This window comes from Podarcis gaigeae, assembly GCF_964106915.1.
Source record: "Podarcis gaigeae genome assembly, chromosome: 1".
Taxonomy (NCBI): domain Eukaryota; kingdom Metazoa; phylum Chordata; class Lepidosauria; order Squamata; family Lacertidae; genus Podarcis; species Podarcis gaigeae.
The window spans coordinates 48,324,917-48,344,979 of NC_139678.1; the positions used below are offsets into that span (position 1 = coordinate 48,324,917).

At 40.5% G+C, this 20,063-nt stretch overlaps 1 protein-coding gene across 22 annotated transcripts in view; it reads right to left on the minus strand.

The window, feature by feature from the left end:
* Positions 1-20,063, minus strand: part of RAD51B (RAD51 paralog B) — a 364,040-nt gene that overhangs the window by 198,420 nt on the left and 145,557 nt on the right. The window contains exon 8 of one of the 22 annotated variants that reach the window (XM_083747480.1): positions 19,865-20,001. The exons of the other annotated variants lie outside the window; for them this stretch is intronic. Coding sequence (XP_083603606.1) covers positions 19,880-20,001 — 122 coding nt within the window. The 3' untranslated portion in view covers positions 19,865-19,879. Of the gene's footprint in view, positions 1-19,864; positions 20,002-20,063 lie in introns of those variants that run through there. 22 annotated transcript variants of the gene reach the window in all.

Consider the following 20,063-nt stretch of genomic DNA (forward strand, 5'->3'; position numbering starts at 1 on the left):
TTCTTAACCTGAAGCACCACTTTGGCTAATGGGGCCTCCTGCTGCCGCCGCGCTGCCGGAGCCCGATTTCTGTTCTTATCCTGAAGCAAAGTTCTTAACCTGAAGCACTATTTCTGGGTTAGTGGAGTCTGTAACCTGAAGCGTATGTAACCTGAAGTGTATGTAACCCGAGGTACCACTGTACCATGATCTCTATTTGCAAGGCAGTATAAATTCACCCAAATTCCAATCTGATTTAAAGCGGTCTTTCCAGTCTTCAAGGCAACCCACTATGACAAAATTTAAAAACAATAAATCAAGAAAAAGACAAAAGACAAGAGTAGGAAAGTCCATAGATCAGATCCTAACAGTCAAAAACTTTACAGCAGCAAAATTAAACTAAACAAGCATAAAAAAAACCCCCAAGTTTTGTGTCTTCACAAAAAAGTAGCAATACTGGCAGCTGAACCTGTTTGAAGAAGGCATTCCACAGCATCTATTCTATAGTCAAAAATGCCTCACCAACTTCAGACAAATGTCCCTGTACTTGCACTGACAGTCATTTTCTGGTTATTCCTTCTGAATATTGTACTGAACTTTACTCAAGCAGAATTTGTGAGCAGCCAGAAGGAAAGACTGCAAAACCTAGATAGGACATCCACTCTCTTTCAAACAAAGAAACAAAAACCCAACTTTCTCAAAGTATGTGTGTGTTTTTGGGAGGGGTGTAACCAGCATTTGAGGGACCCCCAGATCCCAGACACATAGGGAAGCAGACCCATTGCCTTGAAATAATGTTTTAAACATGCTCAAAACCTTTCACTTCCTGTCAAAAACACCAACTCCAAAGCTCCCTTAATTCCAGTAGGGAATTATGGTTCTGAGCATGTTGCCCTGCTATAGCATTCAAAAAACAACAACTAATCATGCAACTCTAAGTAAGGATTTAATTGAAGCACATCAGACAACATACATTTTTATTTAAAAAGTCTCATATTTTTGTACTATTTCGAGGTTTGCATCTCTCTCTCTGTTCTATAATTTTTCATGATGATCTCTTCTCCCCGCGCACCCCCCCCCCCGGTGGATTACAACAACAATGAAAAGAATGACAAAATAAATATAGTATCAAAGAACAATATAACCACAAAATAAAAGCAGCAGAACCAGCAGATAAGCACCGTTAAATGAATTATATGCTCAATAAAATCCTACTGCTCCTAAAAATGATATAAAACATGATCAAGGGAGGATATGCTTTGACATAAACCCAAATATAGCTCCCAGACACATATTTCCCACAAAAATATTTCTAAGCCAAGGTCATTACTTTGGGAGTGACTTTTTATTCTTCCCGCCCCCAAAAGGAAAAAAAAAAAAACTTTAGATGAAGCAAAATCCCCTTCTCAATATAAACTGGGATAAAATAGCTTGCTCTATAGGGAGGTACCATTTAATTTGTGAACACATCTTTTGTCCTCAAAATATAGTGCATCAAGGCATATACACACCCCTGCAAAAAAAGAAGAAAAGTAACTCGCTTTCATATTTAATCTCCAAATTCAGGGCAAACGTATTGTGAAGAGCTAAGGTTTCATTATTTTAGCAATATACACTGAGTGTACACTAGGAAATACACTTAGGGATTACATGCTAATCAGGGGAGTTGTATCTATATTTTATTATTTTTATTATTATTTATTAAATTTGCCTATCACCCTTCATCCGCACTGATCAACATGAAGGCACAGCTCACACCCCATACCCTTGGATCCAGTATTTCACAGTGTCATCACATATGCAGAAAGTTTCCTTTTTACAAACTTGCAAAAAAGAAAATATGTAAAAATAAAATAAAAATTAATATCTGTGTAGATTTTCAACTTTTGATTTCAGCCAAAGCAGAAAAGTGAAGTTTTTTGTAAACAGATTATGCAGGTATGGATAAAATATGACTAATAATCTGAAGTGGGGTAATGTACTAGTTAAGAGTGAGCAGTGAAATAGGAATTCTCCAGTTCAACTGGCACCATAACAATGAACTCACAGGTGGCCAAAGGCAGGCTCAAAAACATACAAATACTAAGTATTAGTACTTATTACAGCTGGGTGCTGCCTAATAGTGTGGAAGTAAACTGAACCGCAGGTTAAAATGGTAACTTGCGCACCCTACAAAATGCAACTGTTTCCAGTTTATATACAGGTAAAAATCTGTACTGGGAATCTACAGTTATCACTAGAGGTCAGGTCCTCACCATGAACGTTGCTTCCCATGTGCATCAATATCTGGAGTCCCACACTTCTTGCTCATACACTCATCTTCCGGCAAGAGTCACAGGAGAGCAGAGCAGGCTAGAGCTGGAGAAGGGCTCGGGATCATTCCTGGAACTGCTCAGTGCAACAGTGGATAATATCCCTGCTCCAGGCTGGAGAGGATGTTTGGGCTGCTGCTACTGGTGGCTGGCTAAAGCACTGAGCATTTTAGCTAAGGACAGGATCCTCAAAACACAATTTTGGCTTGGCTACCAATGCTAGTCAAGATTTCTGGACCTCTGTTTAACAGAGATGCCTTGTCGAACACATTCCCCAGCACTTCCAGATATTAAGTGCCTAGAACATGCTAATCTTATGACATAGATATATTTTTCACTGCATCTCACAAAGTCAGAAAAAGGCACTTCTCAGAAGGGTTATCTATAACCTTTAACCCCTTAGATTCTGCTTTTATATAAAGCACAGCTTATTTATTTATCTATGGTCTGATAGGTTACACTTTCTACGAACACACATTATACAAAGGCCACATTGCACACTTCAATCAGAAGATTCATGATTTCATATCCCAAAGCACTTGAGAATGAAATGGTACAACAGCAAGCTGCCTGTTTTTTAATTCAGACAATGAAGTTACTAATGCAATTATATATTTGGTAGAAGCCTCAAGGCAGTCAGAACAGCTATCCAATTACCCAATTCAGAGAGATGACTTTTTCTTCAAACAAATCCACTTCTATGAAATTTTGCCCTACCAATAGCTTTTTGTTTCATTTGCAGAAGGTCATGGAAAAGGCCATTATCTTCTACTGGCAATGGGGGTTTAATTTATATGTTACCAACATAAGGACCATCCTATTTTAACCAAAAACTGAGACAGCAAGACCACTGTTCAATTACTAGTTCTAAAACTTTACCAATGCTGAGAGTGTTTTATAACAACACCTATGTTTCTATTATTACGATATGCTACTCTCTGCAGAAGCTTCCATCAGCAGTGCAAAGAGCAAGAGCAATAGAGGAAGCTCTGTCCAGCTTTCAGATAGACAAACAACTACTCAAGATTTTGTACATGCAATAGCTGGCAGCAAAGTTCCATCCAGTATATCCAGGAGAAGGTAAAATGAAAGAGGAAGGAGGAACTGAAGGAGGGAAGTTATAGAATAACAGCCCACTCATATGGCAAAGTAGAAGAGGGATAAGAAGAAGAACTGAAAATAAGAGGAATAAGCCAGCTGAGAAAAAAGTGAGAAACAATAATGACACTTTTGGATCTATATGATAGTCACAAGAATCAAATAGTCAAGTCCAAATCCGCTCACCTTCTTCATAAGCCCTCAGGGGGTGTATGTTGTGTTCTAGCAGGTCTTTAACCTTGGGGAACTTTGGGGACTGTCTTCTCTTGAAAATTTGGAATTGAAAAGTGTATGTTCTGCTCAATATGGATTACTTTTAATCTTGTTCTATATCAGGAACCCCACACATCAAATTGAGTGCGGTCATTGGGTGAAAGTGACGAGAACCACAACTCTTATAATTGCCTTCCAAAAGACTTTACCATCAACTATTATCAACTGTTTTAAAATATTTTTATTCAGCACCCCAAGATGTTGATGTGCCCCTATGACCCCACAAGATTTGTCATTAATTTTTTTTTTATTTCTTTTTAAATTTGAGGGGGTTTTTTTAGTATTGACTGCTTCAGTGTGTCTCCTGCTGTAATACCATGATGCCAAAAGTTTCACTTTGTTTGTGTGGTCCCCAAGCTACACCCCCCCCCCCAGGCCTTTAAAAACTTTTTAAAAATCTTGTGGGGTTTTTTGTTTTTGTTTAAATTGCTGCTCCTTTAGGTACCATGCAGTAGTGACAAATGGTTTTTGTGATCCCCACCAAGACCCTCCCAAAATTTCTCCTATTAAAACTATGTATTATTATTTTTTCTGAATTTAATGATGAATCTTATTTATTGACTCAAACATATATACTGCTTGGTTGTAATGGAACCTCAAAGTGGTTTTAAATTGCTTAGGAACATCAGTGCTTCCTACAGCAAATAGGTAAAATGCAACTAAGAACTATGACCCAATCAGAGTTCCCAAATGAATTACATGAGAGCTTAAATGGCCAGACACAGAAATGTGTTAGATCAGATATTCAGAAAGTTTCTTTCTTCTGACATGCTTAGCTCTCAAATGCTTCTAAGGAGGACAATGTACTTGGTAGAGAACAGTTAGGATGTATTTTAAGAAAAACATTTTTCCCCTTTTGATTTCAACCAAATGTGCTTTTTCATAAGTGCATTGAAGAAAGAAGAATGTCTCATAATTTGGTCAGGTAGACACAGGAATCCAGTGTAAAGAGAATCATTCCAAAATCAGCCATAAAATAAGTTCACAAGAAACTGCAGAGGGCTTCATAATGAATGACATGCAAAGGAATACACACACACTGCTCAGCTCTCCCAGCACTAGTAAAGAGACTTATTTTAGATGAACAAGCCCCTTGTGAAAGATTATTCCCCTGCCCACCACAGTGTCTAGTAAAGCTGTGGGAAACAAATGACCTCCGAGCCACAGTGCCGTGTATAACTCCAAAAGAAAAGGAGAGGGGGCGAGGGGGGTTGCAGGAAGAGCATAATCTATGCTGTACTGTCTTCCAATGGTAGCCCTACTGTGCGGTCTCTGGGCACAGCAAAACATGTTGTTTATGCCATAAAATGTCAAAATATAGCCTAGACAGCAATAAGATTCCACTGATGGTTTCTGAGAATATATGGCGCAGTATTCTGATATTTCAATTGGAACTGCTCTCTGAACCTGCCCAGCTCACATTTCAGTGCTAGGAAAACACATCACCCCATCCCGGCTTTCAATTATCTACATACCACATAATTAAGAGATAAGGCTAGGAATAAAATCTTAATGATAAACATGCCTTTCATTTAAAGAAGGCACTTTCCTATCAATATGCAATAGTGCAAATGTTTGCCTATTTCTGAACGGAGGGTGAATCTATGATCCTTCCAAAAACTAAATTGCTACAGAATAATTCAGTAAAGGCTTGCACAGAATGTGACTATAACACATGAGAAATGAAAGAAACAAATTAACACTACAAATTAACACTACTATAATTAAGCACTTTTAAGCCCTATCACTTTTACTGGTGAATAAAGCACATGTATGTCCTATGGAAGAATGAAGCATTTCTCCAGCTGATAGTAGTATTTAAAAGAGTTTAACTTTGACTGCATCATGAACCAAGTTTTTTAAAGAATGTCATAGCAAATATTGGAGTTAATATAGTAAATTTTGTTTGTTCATTCATTCCCTGCTTTTCTATATTAATATGTACTCAAATAAAATCTATCCAGTGGGTAAGAAGTGAGACACCTTTCTGCAATGGGACAGGGAAGACAACAAAGACATGATCAGCTCTATTCACAGGAAACAACTGGTTGAATATCTATATTTGCTTCTATAGAATGTTAAGGAAAAAAGAGACTATTTACTGCACTTTAAATTATGGTTTGGGAATAATGGCTCATATTTATATTATATACATAAAGGAGGATCAAAATACACATTTTGGTACTGAATAGTCCAAAACATTAGTTCACAATAAACAAGGGGCTCAAGCACTGAAGACATCTGAAATACAGAAATAAAACACCCAAAAGTCCACAGGAGAGTCAGGATGTGGCCTTGGAAAAATGAAGTGACTGATGGGGAGCCTGTCACTTAAGCTAATACAAAAGATTTCATTCATGAAGCAAATTCTTCACAAACTTCAGTAATCCATATTACACACTTGATACATTCTGAAGACCATCCTGCCACTTCCCAGTGCTGGCAAAACAAACCTCTCCCCAGAAAGAGCACATTCTGTGGTTTAAAAGCTTTAGAGAGCCACAATATCCAGCTTCCTCAAGAAGCATTCTTCATAAGGTTAGCTGGCGGTGTTTGTTCCTTGAGGAAGTTGTGTGCTGTGGCTCTCAGGGCTCTGAAAAACTATTCAACCGCTGAACTGAATGTGTGTGAACTGATGAAGAGTGCTCTTGAGGAAGCCGGGCACTGAGGCTCTCAGGGTTTTAAAGTGAAAAGTATACAACTCTTAAAACCTTCTGTGCACATTTTCCTCTCTCACTGGAACTTTTTACTCCTTCACCACTGTTTTCGCCAATCATGAGTAGAAGTGTAATAAAACATCCTAACGTTAAAACCTGAAACCAATTCTAGCTCCAAATCTTTCTTTTTTAAGAGAAAAATTAAAATCATGTGGTTGCAAATCCCGTATTTGGGGATTCTAGGCATTTTAACATGGATGGTAACACGTCAATAAACTATTCACTATTTTGCATGTAAGGCATTTGAGGGGCGAGGAGGCAGAAAAACAGATCTGGAGTTGCGGATAGTGGTAGTAGTTGCATAGTATAAAGATGCCTGGGTTACAAGAGAAAGGAAAGATTCTCCTGGGGTCATACAGTAACTACTGTTTACCTTACTGGATAGAGAGGCTCCTCTGGGCCACACAAGCTGTGAAGAGCTGAGCTGCTTCCTGCTTATTGCTACGTAGCAGCACAGGACCCAAGGAGTTCAGCAGCCTCTTGAGAGGACTTCATCAGGAAACCACAAGCAAAGGGAGATCTTTGGAGAACTTAAGAGATGGGCAAAAGTTACTAAGGGAGGTTAGAGAGGCAATGGGGCATTTGATGAAGTGGGTAGAATGCCCAGGGAGTTGGGAAGCAGAACTTTCACTGGTGCCTCAGTAAACCCACCACCAAGCCTAGGCAGGGTCAGGGCCCAAGTTGAGGGGCAAGTGGCTTGAAACAGACTATCATAACCAAAAGTCAGATTTATGGGGGGGGGGGGGGTCAAAATATATTGTAGTCCACAAAGGCTTGAAATGGTCCACATGTTGTGAAGGTTTAACTGAACTGATACTTGTCGGATTGGGTGAATTACAATAAATGACCATTTTATTGGTCCACCACTAGGGCCACCAAGGCACGCACTTGTGCCACTTTCGGCCTTGGAAGGGGGCAGAATGGATTTATGCGCGACTGCTGATGTGAACACTGAGACGGAAAGCAACCCCCATGCAAACAGGGATTTGCCTATAGCAGATTATTGTAAAATAAAACTGTATTGATTGAGCTTTGAATAGCTGCTTGATTTCTAGCTATTGATCAATTAACCGATTATGTGCATCTATGTAATTGAGAACGGTTCACTGACTCTCACCAATTGTTGAACTGAGTAAAGCAGTCAGGAAAAATAAGGGGATGGAAGGAAATCAGTTCATTTCTCACGGGAGTGGAGGAAAGAGGGGATAAATACCCATTATCATCATATAGAAATAGTTCAGAGACTTCCAAATCAATGGCGATAAACCAGAGCCTAGATCAGACCAGTTTTCTACATGGCATCCTTCCCAAATGAGGAATTTCATTTTAACCAGCACATGATATTCCTTGCATATCAAACTACAGTATAATATTTTTAGAAAATAAAGCTGAAGCAATTCCCTAGTGATTCAAGTGAATGGAGAGAGAAAAATAACCTCAGAAATGGGACAAACAGTAATTATACACAACCTAAAAAAGAAACTGCCAGCCCACAAACTAAACAGGAAAGGAGTAAAATGCCTGAAATTTAGACACTAGAAAAGTACTGTAGCTGGGTATTTTCTTCTTTGGAGAGTGAGTGTGTGTCACACAAGGTACTAGGGTACACCATTACGAGCAATATTCTAGGTACCTTAGAAAGAACAAATGTGCAAATACATAAATAAAATTACTTTGCCTCCCTTCTTTTCAGCTTTCCCCTAAAACATCAGAGGGGAACCTCTGGCCCACAGACCTATTTAGGCCCAGTGGCAGAAGTCCTTTGGCTCCTGAGATTGTTTTCCGCAAGCGACGCCCACCTGATGTCATATATGATGTCAAGTGTGGGGCAGGTAAACATGTGGCTCCCTGCTGCAAGTGACACAATCACTCTCAAGTATCCTCTCCCATTGAACAGAGCCCATTTGCTTCCTTGCTTTTTACCAGAAGGCTGGAGCAGTGTGGGATACATGAACACAAGCCACATGCATCTGACTCAACACAAGCAAGAGCTATTTTTTCGAGCCTACTCTATGGTGGTGGTGATGGTGATGGTAAAGAAGAACTACTTTGGGGGCTACAAGAGAAACTGGGAGGATCATGCTGCCTGGTACATCTCCCAGCACATGTAATCCTCCTATGGTTTTTGCAATTAACAAAACCTTTTTAACCAGAGACAACAATGGGAAAAGGCAACTAAACAATTCACCTACAAGATCACCTTTAAGTCTCTTAAAAACTGCTGTCTCTCAACAGGCTGTGAGTGGGTGTGCTAAGCTCATTCTTTTCCATCTACTTGTAAAATGAAAGAGTTCAGATAGCAATCTACTCCCCCTCATTGCACTTAGAGGGCCAAACTACACATTACGTTATTGCATTTAACATGGATATCTTTAAAAACAAAATTGCAGACTTGGGGGAGAGGGGAGAACCAAGACTGGCACGATGACAGCCAGAATTTAACCTTTTCCCCAGCTTTCCCCAGTTTTTGATAGCCCCTCCCTAAAGTCCCTATTTGTATTGAGAGATAAAAGCTTCCATTGGTATCCAGTATCTTCAGGCAAAGCTCAGACAAAGTGCTAATTGACTTAGTTACAGCTTTCTCACAACAACAAAAAGAATATGCAAAGGGAAACTTTAAATTCTCTCCAGTAACACCTTAAAGACCAACTAAGTCAGTTCTTGGTATGAGCTTTCGTGTGCATGCACACTTCTTCAGATACACTGAAACAGAAGTTTCCAGACCCTTCTATATAGTGAGAAGGTGGGGAGGGGTATTACTCAGAAGGGTGGTGGGAATGGGTGATTGGCAGATAGCTGTGATGAGCCTGTTGACGACTCTTAACGACTGCAATAGGTCTTACAGGAAAAAGCAAGGGGTGAAAAGGTGAAAAATGGCTTTGTCATGTATAATGAGATAAGAATCCAAGGTCTTTGTTCAGACCAGGTTTCTCCATGGTTTTAAGTTTGGTGATAAGTTGCAATTCAGCAGCTTCTCTTTCCAGTCTATTTCTGAAATTCCTTTGTAGTAAAACAGCTACTTTGAGATCTTGTATAGAATGTCCTGGGAGATTGAAGTGTTCTCCTACTGGTTTCTCTGTCTTATGATTCCTGATGTCCGATTTATGTTCGTTTATTCTTTGGCGTAAGGTCTGGCCTGTTTGTCCAACGTAGAGAGCTGAAGGACACTGTTGGCATTTGATGGCATACACAATGTTAGACGATGAGCAATTAAATAGTCCCGAGATGGTATGTGTGATGTTGTTGGGGCCAGTAATGGTGTTGTCCGGGTGTATGTGGCAGCAAAGTTGGCATCTGGGTTTATTGCCAATCACCCATTCCCACCACCCTTCTGAGTAATACCCCTCCCCACCTTCTCACTATATAGAAGGGTCTGGAAACTTCTGTTTCAGTGTATCTGAAGAAGTGTGCATGCACACGAAAGCTCATACCAAGAACTGACTTACTTGGTCTTTAAGGTGCTACTGGAAGGAATTTTTTTTGTTTTGACTATGGCAGACCAACACGGCTACCTATCTGTAACTTTAAATTCTCTGCAAGGCGTATTTGCCAATGTATACCTCCTGTTAATTTTTTAAAATAGCATGTTAGGGTTTATTGACTGAATTAAAAAACATGGAGTCAGGAAAGTAATTTGCTACACTGTTTTATGAATGTTGGGATAAAAAGCAATAAAAATGTATCTATACTTAAGCTGCAGTGGAAATAAAAGAAATGAAATCAGAAAAGGCAAAGGCATTTTATTTTATTCAGAACCTAATACATCCCTCAGTGAATTGTCCAAGTTCAACAGAGTGACAGTCTGTTACAGGGACTAAGGAAGGTATTTGAAGCAGCTTACTGTAATAGCAATTTGGTACATAATATGAGCTCTGTTGCTGAGGTCAGCACAAATTGATTTTAAAAGAGACAGTTTAAGCCTGACTGATCCTGCATTCCTACCTTACCCAAATCTGTCTGCTGAAGTTGAGAAATATATAAGTAGGACTACAGTCTCTGCCTGGCTTATAGCTATGTCTATGAAATGCCAAATTAATGGTTCTCTATCCTATAGTCATACTGAAGGATAACCCGGACTTTGGAAAAACAATGTGAGACATGTTTATTGCTTAAGTGATATCTAGAGCAGGGAAGAAAACATTTGTCATTTTATCAATGAGCTATTATAAATCTGCTCCCAAAAGTCATATAAAGTAAATCCAAGATTACAGACGGGTTCTGGAAAATGTAGCAGACTGAAACTGCAGGACCTTCAGTTGAAAGGTTTCTTTTAAAGTGACCAAAATGTGATTAGAATGTATTCTATGTTTAATAGAACAGCTACTTTTGTGTAAAAGTTTCTTCAGTTCCATCTACATTCTAAAACACATTCAACAATGGTACACAGGGTTTCCTTCTAAACAGATACAAGAAAAAACAATAATGTGCACAATTCAAGTGCAATTTAGGGCCACCTAAACTGGGGGGGGGGGAGGGCTCTACAGGGGTATAAGGTAAAGGTAAAGGTACCCCTTCCTGTGCGGGCCAGTCGTGTCCGACTCTAGGGTTGCGCGCTCATCTCACTTAAGAGGCCGGGAGCCAGCGCTGTCCGAAGACACTTCCAGGTCACGTGGCCAGCGTGACGAAGCTGCTCTGGTGAGCCAGCACCAGCGCAGCACACGGAAACGCCATTTAGCTTCCCGCTATAAAGCGGTACCTATTTATCTACTTGCACTCAGGAATGCTTTCGAACTGCTAGGTGGGCAGGAGCTGGGACCGAACGACGGGAGCTCACCCCGCCGCAGGGATCCGAACCACCGACCATACGATCAGCAAGTCCTAGGCACTGAGGTTTTACCCACAGCGCCACCCGCGTCTACAGGGGTATAAACGAGCATAAAAACTGTCTTATTTTCTGTGCAGGTATTGGGAGCCTACTGGCAAGTGCCACACCCACCCACCCGCGCTCACTTACAAGAAAAAGGTGATATGTGAAGCACCTCTTAGTTCACATTCACGAGGCAATGGAAAATTCAGCACTGCATCATTCCATCTAGCAAACCCTCAATTTCAAAGAAGGGAGGAGGGGCAGAAACCATACTATCTACATTGCAATGCCTCCTGGGTATCATCATACTGGTCATGTCAGAATGCCGTTTGCAGCAGATTCTATAATCCACAGTGGAAGGCAGTTCTAGGGCTTGAGTTTATCCAGCATTAACAAGCCCTAATAGTCTAGTTCTGCTCAGACATAACAAACGGAAATGTCTTTAAATTATCCTTCCCCTGAGACATGATTTCATAAGAGAACAAACTCTATATATATATATATGGAGAAATTTCCAGTGTAAACATGTGGTGGATTCTAAAAGCTGCAGCCGGAGTTAGGATATGGATATGCCAAATGCTGAGTGCAAGATAAAATTTCAAAGTGACTGATTTCTTTCTAACTCACAGCATGTACTTGAAAGTCTGAAGAACACATGGAAGGTGCTTTTGAACCAGGGCAGAATCAGCTCCATTTCTTACTTTTCCCCATACATGCAATGGATGAGCTATAGAAGCTGCCAATCTAATGGGTCATTCACCAACAGCCTCAAACTCATATCCACACCCTACAACTGTGCTTTGGAATTAAGCACAAATTGCTCTTGTGGACTGATTTGGTTACTGCTGTCTAGTCGTAGCAGAGGCAGTGCACATTCACGCTCTTGACATGATGAAGGAAAAGTGAATTCACACCAAATTCAAAGGCCCAGCCTCTGTATTTTACATCTTAGGACTACTACTTGAAACCAGTTATATATGCCACATTAAAGAAGAAAAAACAAGGCAATGTGAGTTTTATGTAAATCCTCAAATATACATGTTAACCCCCCAGAAACCAAAAGTTTCTCAGGCTCTACTGGCACTAATGCAAATCCAGATGTGTGCATGTCTTTAAAGACCCATACTTGTTTCCTACTTGTTCAGTCATTTGTTCATTAAAAAATCCTAATAGCAGCTAACTCTGCCATTCAAACACAAAAATAGTATGACCGTCCTGTCTCACACTCAACACATACACATACCCACACATTACACACCCCCCCACAGGCTTTTATGTATAAGTAATATTTTTATTCAGGAGGGTAACACTACAGGCTTGGCAGGAGACACAAGAGTTCAAGAGTAACAGGTCAGGAGTACAGAAATCAGGCGAAATGTTCAGAAATGGATGAAAGAAGTGAAGATCTCCCAACAGTTTCCACATCACGCCCACCAAGCTTTTAAAGACAACATGTGGTACTCACTCATGAGCCTTGGTATGTGGGAATGCTGGGGTTGCAAATACCAGCTCCTCTGTTATGGGTCTGCTTCCTGTGGGGGCAGGTTCTAAGCAACAATACCACACCCTCCTGTGAGGCTTCCCATTGGGCACTGTCTCCTCCTGAGTTACCTCCTCCCTCAGTTGCCCACAACCCTCCCCAGCCTCTGCTAAAACTATCCGCTCTGCTGCGTTCATCCCAGGGATCATTCGCCCTGTGGTCACTGCTGTGGTCACACAATATGATGGTCTTTCTCCAGGGATTCCCTTATCGCAGGGTTATTGTTTCCAGCCTTCATGTCATATTTGCAGATATCTTTGTAATGGTTGGTCTGCCAACAGGCCTAGTGCCTGACGTCAGCTCCCTGTACAGAAAATCTTTGGGGATCCTGTCATCTGTGTACATGACCAAGCCAGTGTAGATGTCCCTGAGACAGAAGTGTGAACATCTTGGGAATGTGGGCTTGGGACAGCACATCTTTGCGCTGTCCTACCATGTGATGACCAAAATCTTCCTAATGCGGTACATACAGAAGACATTGAGGCATCGCTCCTGGTGGGTGTAAGTTGCCCACAACTCACTTCCATAAAACAAACACCACCAAAATTAGCACATCTAGCTAAGCAATGGCTCACCAATGATTACAAATATTTTAGTTCAAAAATCACCTGCCTTTTAGCCAATTAATTAAATGTACTCACATTTATGTATGTTTTGCATTTTTACAAAACTTCAACCTGTGCTTTCTGAGAATATTTGAAATAGATCTTGTATATTCATTTGGAAAATAAACAAATCACCTGAGGAGTTGTAATTAATTAATTACAATTAATGAATTATTGATTGCCAGCCTTGGGACTGCAGCAGACAGGTGTGTGCGATAACCATTTCGTCTACTACCAAGGTCCCAAAGAAAATTGTCTCCTATGGCAACAGTAAGGCCTGAAATGAAAGCTCATATAGGAACATGCATTAAAGGGGGGAGGAATTATTCTTTTCCCCGTGGTTCTGACAAAATATGCCCCCTATAAAAAAATAATAAATACTCTATGAATAATTTTGTATATTATTATTAAGAAAAACTTCAAGTGATTCAGGGAATGTCATCATTATTTTTTCATTTTCCGCCAAGTGGCCACATTGGAATAAAATGCTTACTCAAGAAATAAGCAAAGGTACTCTTAATTCAGCAAATCAAAATTTGACCTCACTGATTAAACTGGCCCTTACCTATGGAAGTTTTACTTGATTTTTCTATAAAAACTTGTATCCTGGGTTAAATAACAACAGCTAGATCATACCAGCAAACCCATGGATTTATTTATTTTTTTAAAGAATGTTTTACTGGAAATGATACTCTGGACTGTCACATAAAGTAAAATGGTGAACATTTCATGACTGTGATGGCTGCTGGAATGCTGGAAAACACTTCCGCACCATGAATAATCACAGATGCTTACTGAGCACAATGAAAAATATCTCCACTTTCCCTTATCTGCATAAGAAAAATGATAGAGAGGAGCAAAGAGAGGAGCAACTCAAGAGGAAGAAAGATCCATTATTCTATAAACTGGCATCCAGCCTAAAGGAAGCTGAAATGACTACTTCACTGTGAGCTGTTCTTTGCAGAGGCAGTTATTTCTGAAAGAATCTAAGTTGCCCTAGATAGTTTTGACAGATGACAGGAAACTAAATCCAAATGAGATGCCAGTTACAAAGAGATAAACACGAGAGCCACTGTTGGACAATTATTGGACTCTCCATTCAGAGACAGCAAGATCCCAGAGGATGCAATTGGCAGGGGGAATATCAAAGCGGCAGGATGAGCTGGGAAGGTCTCCCAGAGATTTGCACCCTGATTTGAAAGAATTTGGACTCTTGCCCACAAAAACTCACGGCACACTGAGCTAGTTAGTCTTTGAGGTGCCAAAGAGTGCTTCATCCCAAGAAGGGGGTCACTTGTATCCCTTCCTTCTGCCACAAAATAACTCCACTGGCTCCTTCTCCAGCAGCACAAAACTTGAGCCATCAGAAAGGGCAGGAATGGAACAGACTGATAGCAAGAGTGTTTCACTCTCATGTTCTACTTCAACTTATGTACTTTGAACTAATGTTGGAAATTAATTAGCAAGCTGTAGAAGCCATTTCAGAGGGAAATACAGAGGAGGGCAGAAATTCACAATGCATAAACAACGAAATGACACTGAGCATACTTAAGCCTTTGGGCACAGGGAGAGCAGTTATCCAGATCCTAGTCAAAAGATTACATCTGCAGGTAAGTTTGCCTGTCTTTAGATGCTAGATGACAGCATATCCTACCATCTGCTGGGCCATTCTCCATGGAGAAAGCCTTTTTAACAATGGAAATCAAATGGTAGTCAGGAACTAGTAACTACTGTAAGAAGAAATTGTGTGTGTGCTTCAAGCTACAATCCTAAACACACTACTTAAAAATAAGCCCCATTTAATTATCTAATTACTACTTTTGAGTAAGTGAGCATAGGCCTGCACTGTTAAAATAAAGCATTCACTTTTGAAAAAAGCTCTTTAGAGCAATTCTCACTCTCCTGGTGTACCAAGATTTGCTCTATATAAAGCAAATCAACAAATGTATTGTAGTAGAAAAAGCAAATGAAACAAACTTTAAGTACCTACTTAAAATGTTTTCTTGTGGGCAAGCCTATCCAGATGCATAAATACTTGCATCTTTTGATTTCTTCACTGTTAATTTTAATTGTTTTTAATGATAATTTTAATATTTCTTGTAAACGCCTCGGAGGTTTTATTACAATCAAGTGGTATGTCAATTTTGGTTAAACCCAGGGCTTTTTTGCTAGAAAAAAAAGGTGCTGGAATTTGTTGACCTTTTTTTAGGTCAACCCAGTGAAAGCTGTTGCGCTTTTCTTAGGGGAGCTTTTCTTCTTCACCCTCTCGCCCCACCCATGGCCACTGCACAGCACCAATCGCCGTGCTGCCCACAGCCGCCTGCAGTGCGATGTATAGAGGCGCCAGAACTCAATCCCGGCTGAAAAAAAGCCCTGGTTAAACCAATAAACATCTTTAGTTTCCACAACCTTAAAGAATCAGAAAAAAATTAACCCAAGGTGGTAAGATAACTACCTACACAGTCGATCCAGATCACCTGCTCAAAACAAAATCCAACTGCATTTTAGCCATACAGAACGGGTACCACATTGTGTTTAATACTTAGGAGCTGGGTCAGATGGCCTCAGTTCATATCTTGTCCCTGCTAGGAACACAAGGGGCAGCCTTAGATCCCACCTCTAGTGATGATTACTAAAGCTCCCCTTCAGTCAATATGAATAACACAATTAAACAAAACAGGGTTCTGACATTATAAGACTCATATTGCTTATAAAATTGTAACCGTTACGCAAATAAATTGATACTTGTCATACGCGTTCTATGGGATGACAAATGCGCCAGATTCCAAACTGATCCATTATAAACTGCAACAGGTACAGTCATTTAAAAAGTGCTGAAGACTGAGATACCTGACCCTTTTTATTCTGTTTTTTAATATAATCATATCACATATTTCTTTTCAATTTTGATGAAAATTACAGCATGCGCAATTTAAATTTTGAAGTGAGAATTCTGCCAGGACTCCAATATATGCAGAGGGAGCCATCTAGTGGATGCTATGTGAAATGCTTAATCCCTTACTTACAGAATATGACAATGCGGCGCAGTGGTTCACCAAACTGTTGGGGCCAGTGAGTACATTGGGAAACTTGAGAAACGGATGTGAGCCCTGCCTCCCAACCCCACAACCACATGCACTCACATGCACCACAACAACCACACCCACTCACTGGAATAATATGCACACACATTTAACAAAACCTAGTATTTGAATAAACTTCTCTGTAAAAAACAGAAAAATTCAATTCCCAACAAGCCTGCTTTAATGGCATCTCATGTTGGCACAAGTTCCATAAAACCAGGAAAATGCAAGCTAAGGCTGATGATCAGTAATCATGTTGCGCTAGGTCAAAACTTATGCTTGCTCTCAACTCGTACCTCCATGCACCCCCATGTTTATTCAGGCCCAAGTCCACATGGTGAGGATGATGTCCCTGGGACCAGTAAATATGACCCACATTGCTTTATATGAAGGAGCTAGGCCTTACTGTACTGTAACATGAACTGACCCATTACCAATAGCTTAAACTAGTGGGGATTTTAATCATTGAAAATGAAGCAGAGCTGTCTGCACATGACCATCTCTGTCATCAGTGATATCATAGGCTCTATTCAAAGAGGTATGCATTGAACTTGGACCATCACATTCCAAGACGGCATCCCAAATCACTGCTGTATGGAGAAAGAGTTGCCTTTTCCCTGGCAACACAACAGAAGTTCAACTGATCATGAGCTGGAGGGGAGGAGTTCAAGCTGGATGACACTGCACAAAGGAAAGAAAGTCACACCCAGATTCATATACTTTGGACAGTCTTTTCTAGCTTAAGAGGTGGTCTGCACCTTCAGGAAAATCGTGTGCTAGAAGCAGGAGCAACCAGTGCATTGGGGCAGTGCCACGCAGCTGTCCTACTGACACCAGTGTCAGAGCCATTTATTTGGATGGCAAAGGGTGCCAGCAATGTGCACGCACATTGGTGGGAGTGCAGTATGGACTCCGCCAGTGCACCTGCACAGGCCCAGCATCAACACTGCCCTGCTCCATTCCAGTAAGCAGTTGAGATGCCAGTGTCAGGAGGGCAGCACAGCCCCACTGTGCACCTGGGAGGGGGCGTGATATCAGAATACTCCCCAACTTGTAAAAAGAAACCTATTTCTCCCTGCATAAAGAAAACTAGGGGATCAGGGAACAGGCTGGACTAGAATCCTGATCTGTTAGCACTCTGCAGGAATGTTTTTTTTTTCTTAATTAGGTGACGGTATAACATTCTTCTTTTCTCTTTCTTGCTTTTGGAAGTAACAGTAACACTTTCAATCTACAGCATGGAGACTCCTTAGGAAGATGAGGGAAGAACTGGAAAAATGTGTTCTCCCCCTCCAGTTTGAAGCACATTTCTAATCCATAAAAGGAAGACACATACCAGTACAACAAGTCATTTCCCTCTTCCCCTCTTCTTGTGAAAACTTACTGTAGTCCTTTGCAAGACCATGAGGATAAGCCCTGTCTTAGGCAGGGCTCAAGCTGTTTAGTTCTCTTTAGATCAAAGCTAACCCTCTAAATTATGCACAGAAGGTAACAGCAGAAAAACAGTGCGAGGACTGGAGCAGTAGTGCAATGTGCTCTCAGGATTTAACACTATCTGCAGCCTCTAAGCAGTTGCCAAGGGCAGTCTGAAGTTATGCTCATTCTGCTTTACAGATCAAAACTTTTGGGGAGGGGTTGGTTTGGGGGAGGGGAAGTTGCTTAAAATATTTTTAATAGTCACAAAAACGGGATGTTGAGCTTTCCTGCACATACCCATTATATTCTGTGAACTTACCCTTCATTCTCTCACACCCAGCTCATGTCACAGCTTGCAATTAACTGATACTTCATAGCTCAAGTGCACTGAAGCTTACATTACAATCCTCCTTTCTTTATAGTCTCCCCTCAGACTATAATGTTATGACAGGCAGATTTCTGAATTAGCAGGGAATGGGTGAATTCCTTTCTGTAAATATTAAAACCTCATAGCTGTACTCATAGATGTGATCCTGCAGATTTCAGCAACAGATGTACCCAGCAGAATTACAAATGGATAGGCAAGCAAAATGTTCTGGCGATAGAAAAGGAAATTTTGCAAGGAAGGCTTACAGATCTGGCTGGTTTAAGCACAGCAGGAAAAAAACAGTTTTACTTTTACAAAGCAGGACAGAACTTAATATGTTAAAAACACCCAGGCTCTGCTTTGTATAATAAAACCCTTGGTGTGTTTTTAAAACATCTGCAATTCTATGCATAGCTATAATTCTTTTTTCTTCTTTTTTATTATCCCAAGTATTCATGCTCAGTAAGATGTGCATACGTATTGTGTTGTATTCTGAAATCACTCTTCAATAGTCATCTTCCGCTAACCTGGCCCAGTCATTTTATTGCACCAGGCACATGACTCTGTGATTCAGAGTTGTGGAGGGGGAAAACAAAGGAGTGTAACGTCCCTGTAGTAAGGAGGAGCCTGACTGGAAAAGAAAATTTATTCAGTTTGTACATAAAGATCCTGGTAATAACTAACAATGGGAGGAACATGCAGAAAAATACATGCCCATTACTTTGCGGTCTGGTTAAATTACTGTGTTCCGTAAAACTTGCCCGAGATTGGCAAAGTTCCTGCAAGTTTGAATTTCAAAGATGAGACAAGGGTCTTTGTTTATTAATGTTGCTGGACTGGTTTTGGGGTGTGTGTGTGTGTGTGTGTGTGTGTGTGTGTGTAAAGGCAAGTGTACAGAGAATATTCAGACTGAAACACAAACATTCACCCTAGTTCCTGTTCACTGAAATTTCTAGAGTGGCTTATGGAAATATTACCAGCTGCGTCTCTTGCTACAAACTGGTACTGTGTATAAGCTTCACTGAAATTAAATAGTTTGCTCATAATTTGTATCCGTAACCTGATCTTTTTTTCTTTTTTTAAAAAAAGACTCAATCCTAATTATATGCCAAGAGAAGATAAACTCTTCCATCTGTCCAGGATAGCTGTTTGAGACAACAGAGCATATCTAATGCACCACATTTCTTGGGTAATCTAATTAGTATTTTTTGAATTGGATTCAGACTTTGACTTTGGAGTCCTTCACATACAGCTTGAATTCTGATGAAATTCTACAGCTCTTTAGGCCCAATTCATACAGTACGGGCAAGCACTGAAATAGCATAGGAAGCTGCCTTATAGCATTTAGCTAATTCAGCATTAGCTACATGGATTGGCAACGGCTTTCCCAGATTTCAGAGGTGTCTTCCAGCCCTATCTGGAGAGGCCAAGGACTGAACCTGGGACCTTCTACATGTGAAACAGAAGCTCCCCCACTGAGCTACAGCCTTTCCCCTAAAGTGGAAGAGATGTGAAGAGAGACATAGAAGAAAGCAATGGTGGAAGAGAGATGTGAGCTCTCCCCACCACGACGCAGATAGCCTGCCATGTGAGCCAAGACCTCCACAGTACTGGCCAGTTGTGAAAAAGCTCCTGTTTTGATTACTGCCTACACATACACCATTATTTTAAGAGCACATTACTTACTCACATGGGACGTTACCTGCACGAGGGAGGGGAGGACCAGGGCTTTTCTTCCTTTGCACTGTTTTAGCACTAGCCTCCAGTAAATGTATGAAGTGGGCCTCTGTCATTTCCCAGAAATCTGTATATGGGAAATAACACCCTTTAGAGAGGTTTTCAAGACTTGTATCAATTAAGCACATT